Source organism: Helianthus annuus, chromosome 11 (genome assembly GCF_002127325.2).
Source record: "Helianthus annuus cultivar XRQ/B chromosome 11, HanXRQr2.0-SUNRISE, whole genome shotgun sequence".
Taxonomy (NCBI): domain Eukaryota; kingdom Viridiplantae; phylum Streptophyta; class Magnoliopsida; order Asterales; family Asteraceae; genus Helianthus; species Helianthus annuus.
In genome coordinates, this window is record NC_035443.2 from 155,481,427 (window position 1) to 155,489,202 (window position 7,776).

The following is a 7,776-nucleotide window of genomic DNA, read 5'->3' on the forward strand; positions in this document are numbered from 1 at the left end:
TATAATCGCAATTTACAGTGATTACGTCTGCGCATCCTCAAGAGAAACTGGCGAGCTTTTAGAAGGGGAATTTTTTAATGACTCTAGCATAGTCTAATTATTACTCTACTTGCAGTTCGAGTATATTTGTAATCATACTTTTATTCATCTATCAAACTACATCTAGAAGATGTTGGTGGGACATTTTAGTATGTAGAGAGCTCAACCTTATAATATGTTAAAGGTTGTTCAGACACTTTTTGTAAGAAATGATTATTATCATCTCCTACCAAAGTAGAGATTCTCATTTCAAAAGTACCATGGCTAAAGTGCAATTGTGCATTAACTTAACTTTCTAGCTATGCATGATAAAATATATTTTTATTTGAATTTGTAAACATGATATAGGACATGTCCAATGAGGAGACATTTGAATGGTAAAGCAGATACCCTGAAGGTAAGAATGATATGTGTCTATATTTTACTAACCCATTAAAGCTAGTTCTGTTAGTCATGTAGATACAAAGAATGTAACACAAATAGTCTTGCATCTTATGGTATTTGTTCGCAAGAGGAACCACAAGAAGTATCAAAAGAAGATTTTACAACATTACTCAAGATAAAGGATTGCACTTCAAGGCATCAAATAACAAATTATTCTACAAAAGTTTTGAGCAACTTTCGAGGATGATGGACACCCTTTAATTAAAGGATACATATTATAATGAGCGTGAGATTTGTTAAAGTTGCACTCTTTTTCACTTAACTAAGTTTTATCCCAATGGGTTTTCTTAGTAAGGTTTTTAATGAGGCAACATACCTGATAGGGGGAGATAATGCGCATTAGATGCTACACTCTTTTTCCCTTAGCTATGGTTTTGTCCCACCGGGTTTTCCTAGCAGGGTTTTTTTTAACGAGGCAACATCAAGCGTATTATGTTGATAACCAAGGGGGAGTGTTATGAATATATTATTATTAATGTGGTTATCAACACCTAAAATAGATTAGGCTTGTTCCACAAGTTTTCCTCAATTATATATAGTCTTTGTATCTCTTGTAATACATATCTCAATCAATGAAATATTAGATCTCTTCTCCCTAATATTTTCTTCTTTGCTATTAGGCTAGTTTCACAACAGTTACTAATTTTATGGGTTTTTGTCTATGTTACATAGTTAATATGCATAGCATATGAAGAGTCAAAAAACATACCTAGTATTTAGAATGAAGTGGAGTTTAATTCTAAATATTTGATGTTATATATTGAATATTAAATAATGATTTTTTTATGATTTTTTATATTCTTGACAAAAGCTTAATTATCACAAAAATCTAATTTGATTCTAGAAGGGAAGTAAAACATACGAAACTGATTAAATGGTTATAATTTTACGGGTTTTTGTTTAATAATTTCAAATCAAAATTAAATTCATAAATTATAGATTAGATTTAAAACACATTTTAGACATTAGATTTACAATCAAAATAAAATTCTAATGTAATATTTAAATCTTTTTAATTTAAAATTTATCAATAAATTATTGATGCCCTCGTTGAATGACATGTGTCCCAAATCAGGTTTCTTTTGTTATATAGTATAGATTTTGCCTTTTTTCTTCCATATTGTGTTATATTTTTCGACATTGTATTACATTTTGCTCAACATTGTGTTATATTTTGCGATCGATTAGGTTTTTGTACACTACTTCTTTTTAGAATTCTTTGTAGAATAACTTTACCCTAAAGATATAGTCCGTTTTTACGTCTCAATAATATAATAACACAAAAGACAGATAGTAGGCAAGCAAGAAACTAAACAAATCTAGAAACAGAGAGTTACTAAATAACAAAGGAAGTGTTGGAGAGGTAACATAGTGAAATAGAACAAATATTTCGAATCACAAGACCCCCATGTAAGCATACATGAAAAAAAAATGCCTAGACCATAAGGAAAACTATGCCTATACCCCCAATGCTTAGACCTAAAAAACCTACTCCTAAAAGTCCTTAACCTTTATCTTACGTCTCCATAAACCCCTATCATGGACCATGTCCATAGAGATGTGTAACTCTAGCAAATCTTTCCTAATCCGCTCATCCCAGGTCATCTTGTGCCTACCTCGACTCCTCCTCCCTTCCACAGTTAAGTCTTCTATTGCTCTAACCGATGTTGTTAAAAGCGCAGTTCTAAATGGCGATTTAGAAGAAGAGATTTACAAGGAGCAACCTAAAGGTTTCTACGCCCCAGGTGAAGAGGGTAAAGTTTTTAAACTCGTCAAGTCATTATATGGCTTGAAGCAAGCTCCAAAACAATGGCACCAAAAATTTGATCATGTCATGATTGACAATTGGTTCAAAATAAATGAGTGTGACAAATCTGTTTATTTCAAAAACACAAATGAAGGTTATGTGATTTTATGCCTTTATGTAGACGATTGGGAGTAATGATAAAATGATCAAAGCTACTAAAAACATATTGAAAGCGAGATTTGGCATGAAAGACATGGGTTTAGCAGACGTGATTCTTGGAGTAAAAATCATTAGAAGCCAAGATGGTCTTGTGGTAAGTCAATCTCACTATGTGGATAAGATTCTTGAAAAATTCAATTCGGGAGATACGAGTGTAGCTCAAACTCCAGTTGATACCTCCCAACATCTAATGAAAATAGAGGAGAGGGAGTTGCTCAATTAGAGTACACAAGAATTATTGGTAGTCTAATATATCTAATGACATGTACTAAACCCGACTTGGCATACGCGGTGAGTTGGCTAAGTAGATATACTAGTATTCCAGGTCATGAACATTGGAAAAGTATAACAAGGGTGGTTAGATACATAAGATACACAAAAAATTATTGGATGCATTATACCCGACAACCAGCAGTGATCGAAGGATATACTGATGCAAACTAGATATCGGATATGAAAGATTCCAAATCAACAAGTGATTACGTGTTTACACTTCGAGGAGCGGCTATAACTTGGAAGTCATCTATGCAAATTGTTATAGCAAGATCCACTATGGAATCTGAGTTTATCGCTGGGTAAGTCAGGAGAGGAGGCAGAATGGCTACGTCAATTCGTGGAATATATTCCAACACGACCAAAGCCTTTGCCAGCCATATGTATAACACTACAAGAAATTTGGTGTTTTACCAACACAAAGCATGTGTGGGAAAAAGCATATACTGTGTTGGTAGTTGTCTTTACCTACACATAAATTAAGTGTAATGATGTGTAGACTCATGACTGTGGATATAGGCCATTACCCACACATAAGTTATGTGTAGGTATATAGCAAACTATACCTACACATATATGTGTAGCTAAAAGACATTTATATGTGTGGTTAAAAATACAACAATTTGTTTAGAATACATTTGACGTGGCATCTGACGTGGCATCTGACGTGGCAAGTGACGTGGCATCTGACGTGGCAGGTGACGTGGCATCTGACATGGCAGGTGACATGGCATCCAACATGGCGGGTGACATGGCATGAATATATGTGTATGTAAAAGTAATCTTATATGTAAGTAAAAGTAATATTATGTGTAGGTAAATGTTGAATATGTGTTGAAACAAATGTAAACTAAAAGGGAGTAAATACATGAAACAAAGTGCCAATTTTATTAATACATGAAACAAATGTAAACTACAAGGCAGTAAAATCATAAATAATCAAAAGGCTTGTCAACTTAACAAAAGAAACAAGAGTTGGATCTTGACCATGAAAATATAAATGTTACGATAGGTTCATAATACATCGTTAAACCATTTTATCTAACTTGTGACAGCATGAGCATGCACTTTATTTTGAAATGTCTGCAAAAAAGAACAATCTTCAAACATAAGATGCTCATCCTTGCCAATCGATGACTTGAACTACCTTGAGTACCTGAAGCTGCCTGGTGTTGTAAGCACATAAGTTACTAAAAAAAGCACAAATATTAAAAAAATATATACCAAGTCTATTTAAAAAAGAAAAGAAATGAGTTGTAACAATCAAATATCAAATATATGCTTAGAGTTGGAAATAAAAAACAAAACACAATCCCTTCTATGCACTAATCAAAATATAAACGTATGGACTCACCAGCTTGACCAGCTTGACCTGGAGAGAGGCTTAGAGGGAAGATTTATGTGTTTGCAAATGCCAACAAATTTCCTGCAAAATGCCAACAAATTCCCTGATGTAAAACAACTGATAATACATAACAAAATTACCCATGTTTCTTCCCAAAAAAACTCAAACTGAACTCATTTTTGTAATTTAGAGACAATAAATTCCAAAAAAAAAACAGATAAATAAAGCAATCAAACCGTTAAAGGGGTCAAATTTAGTAACTTAACAAGAGGGGAAACCAGTTAGAGAGGTCAAATTTAGTAACTTAACAAAAGGGGAAACCGGTTGAGCGTTAGACCATCATATAATCTTTCGAATACTGAATTTGGATTCGGTTTTGCGCCATCTTAAAAGCTTAGCCATTTGGCCCATTACCCAATCAAACCATTTCGCCACCTATAAAGAAACAAAATCCAGATAAATGAAATCACAGCACGTACTTCAAAGGTATCAGATTTCAATCTTAGATTAACACCTATACTTTGATCTACATGATCTTCAATCTCAGTTAAGAGGCAACTTCAGGCCACTGACTTGAAAGTGGGTAGAACACGGACATGACGAAGTGGTCCCCATTCAGCCTATAGTTAAAATAATGATATAAGAAACTAAGTAATATAAAAAATTATAATATTTTGTAAAGAGATGAATGGGATAAATTATAAGTACATAAGAATTGGATGCCGATCTTCTTCGGTTCAGCTTCGTTCTCATGTTTAGCAGCCGCCACATATATGGATGAAGAGAAAATATACATAGCATAGAGACGAAATACAAACTATACAACCTTAAAAATCAATTCATGCATATGATGTAATAACTGCCATTAGCATGCACAAAACAAGAACATATATAAATGAATTGAATGGGTCTGAGTCATATCCAAATCTAATAAGAAAGAACAAATAATAGAAGTTCAACAAAATATATGAAAAAGTAAAAATTATATAAAAATATCACATGAAAGAAGAAACTGTAAGTTTAATATAAAGTGTAAATGTGCAAGGGACCATTGTGGACCTGTGGTACAAAAGAAAGAAAAGCCAGAGGTTTATTATATGGTTCCACATAGAGGGCCCACAAGCTCACTATTCCATCTATGAGAATTAGGGGTGCAAACGAGCCGAGCCGAGTCCGAGCTCGGCTCGGGCTTGGCTCGTTTATTATCTATTAATTAGTATATTAAATAATAGACTTTTTAAGCTCGCGAGCTCGATAAGTGAAGCTCGGGCTTGGGCTCGTTTACTAAATAAGCTTATTTTTAGGTTCGAGATCGGCTTGTAAACAAGTTTAAATAAGCTAGGCTCGACTCGGCTCGTTTACACTAAGGCTCGACGAGCCTAACAAGCTTCACATGCGAGGCTCGAGCTCGGACTCGATAAACAAACGAGCTTTGTTTTTAGGCTAAAGCTCGGCTCGGGCTCGATAAAGCTCTACTTGTTTCAAGCTTTTTCTCGAGCCGATATCGAGTAGCTCGCGAGCCGCTAGGCTCGTTTGCACCCCTAATGAGAATGTACCACTAAATATTGCAAAAAAAGATTAAAAAAAAAAAAAGACATAAAACACATGTTATAAAATTATCCACAATTTATACATGTCTCCTCCTACAAATCCATATACACCTTAAGCAACAATGCACACATAAGATAAACAATGCATATTAAAATCCATAGTTATCAAAGGCGTGAAGCGCACTCAAGGCGCTTAGGCTCCGCTTAGGCCTAGGTGATAGGCGCAAAAAAAGCGTGGGCCGGTGAAAAAAAAAGCGCACTTAAATAAAAAAAAAAGTTCATTAAAGCAATAAAGTACTCAAAACCAAAACAAAAATGTTCATACTCCATTTAAAAAGTCTCAAATAACAAAATACTCAAAACCAACATGTTAATGTTCGAAAAAAAATAGTTCATTAAAGTAATAAAAGAGTAAGCAAAAAAATACTGCAGTAAAGCCCTATAAATACTGCAGAAAAAGTGGAATTTACAAATTAATACAAACTTAATATTACTAAACGAGATTTTGATCTTTAGTGATATCATTTGTTAGTAAAATCCCTATAAATACTGCAGAAAAAGGGGATATTACAACTTAATAAAGAAAAATATTAAATATCAATAGGATTTAGGCTGCGCTATAATTAGCTAGGAATCAAAGGCGCAATTACTGGGAATCGCCCAGAAAAAACGCATAGGCGCCAAAAGCGCACGCTTTTGATAACTATGTTAAAATCAAAACAATAAGAAGGTTCCAAATCAATTTTATAACATACATTTATTCTATCGAAAAAATGACACATGGAACAGCATTAACTTTCATATAATTCCAAAATCTATGCCTTTATACATCATCCCTGCAAGTGAATTTTATAATTGATTTTCATACTTGCAGAAACCTAAAACTCTTTGATCTTTATTGAATAAAGGGATTGTATAGATTGATGAAGCCAATAAACGAATGAGAGACTACCTGAAGCGGAATGACTGACCACGGTGGACGGACGGAGTGGCTGACAGTGGCGGATCGGTGAATCGGAGAAAAGAGAATCGAATGCACAGAAAGCATTGTTTTGAAAATTGTCCTTTATTTGATACTTATAGGAATGATGGCTGAATCGGAACCACCAGAAAGCATCATGTCCTGCAAGTTTTCACCCAATTAGTCCAAACCAAGATACTGTAGGTGGATTATGGAGAATTACACACGAATGAACAATGATGCTTACAGTTTCACCTCTGATAATATGATTCGCTGCATTGAGTATACAATAATTACTCGTAGCACAAGCTGTGGAAATCGAATAATTTGGTCCCATCCAACCCTACATATCACCAAAAAACATCAGCATACTTTCATAAAATAATTTGCAACAAAGTAACTAATTACCAAATCCATTGCAATAATTGCAGAACCCATGTTTGTGATTGCAAATGGGACACAAAACGGATTCATCTTCTTGTACGAAACCCTCAAAGCCTCAACCGCATCTTGAAATATCAGGATAAAAAACTATCTTCAAACACCACTAAAAATTATTCGAAATTAGAAAGGTAAAACTAACCTTCATGCCACCAAGTGCAGATCCAATTATGACACCGGAACCCTAGTCTCCTCCACCGGTGGTTTAAACGCTCCAATCTAGATCTGAGAGAAAGAAAGGAGAAAGTCTGATGAAGTTTGTGAGATTTGAGTTGTGAGATAGGAGTGAATGGAAAGGCGATCCGTGTGAAGTGAGTATCAGTCGTTCAGATCATGATCCGTGTGAAAAGTGAAAAAAATGGACGGTTGATGATGAATTAGTTGAAGGGTAAAACGTTTGTATTTTCTTGGGCTTTAAATCTTGTACACTGTGTTTTAAGTATCTTTTCAACACACTGGCAAATTATCAATTGATATGCTTTAATTATTAAAGTAGGGGTGTTAAACGGATCGTGTTTGCGGGTTGGTGGGTTCAACCCGACCTGAACCCAAAAATTTTAAACGAACCTAAACCCGAAAATTGTGTCATACATATGAAACCGAACCCGACCCGAATATTCTCAAGCTGACCCGAACCCGACCCGTTCAACTCGATATTTTTTATTTTTTATTTTTTTCAGCAAATTAATATATTAAAATTAACATCTACTAAAAAAACACAAATTTATATAATAAGAATACATTAAAATTATAAAAT

At 34.2% G+C, this 7,776-nt stretch overlaps 1 protein-coding gene across 28 annotated transcripts; it reads right to left on the reverse strand.

Annotated features, from left to right (window-relative positions):
- Window positions 1-3,591: 3,591 nt before the first annotated feature.
- Window positions 3,592-7,388, reverse strand: LOC110891189 (3-oxoacyl-[acyl-carrier-protein] synthase II, chloroplastic). 28 transcript variants are annotated; one of them, XR_002565105.2, is made up of 8 exons: window positions 7,162-7,336; window positions 6,987-7,087; window positions 6,826-6,921; window positions 6,570-6,740; window positions 4,776-4,926; window positions 4,588-4,687; window positions 4,077-4,502; window positions 3,592-3,888 (listed from the first exon to the last, which is right to left on the reverse strand). XR_002565105.2 is itself a non-coding variant. In XM_035980411.1 (7 exons), exons 1-5 carry the CDS (start codon window positions 7,165-7,167, stop codon window positions 4,486-4,488), a joined length of 393 nt encoding a protein of 130 aa, XP_035836304.1. In that variant the 5' UTR covers window positions 7,168-7,359; the 3' UTR covers window positions 3,592-3,888; window positions 4,077-4,148; window positions 4,372-4,485. The 28 variants fall into 28 exon arrangements, 10 of the variants coding, with proteins under 10 accessions (XP_035836304.1, XP_035836303.1, XP_035836306.1 ...); XR_002565104.2 differs by having other exon boundaries at window positions 4,582-4,687; window positions 7,162-7,335; XR_004873462.1 differs by having other exon boundaries at window positions 4,776-6,740; window positions 7,162-7,365.
- Window positions 7,389-7,776: the final 388 nt, after the last annotated feature.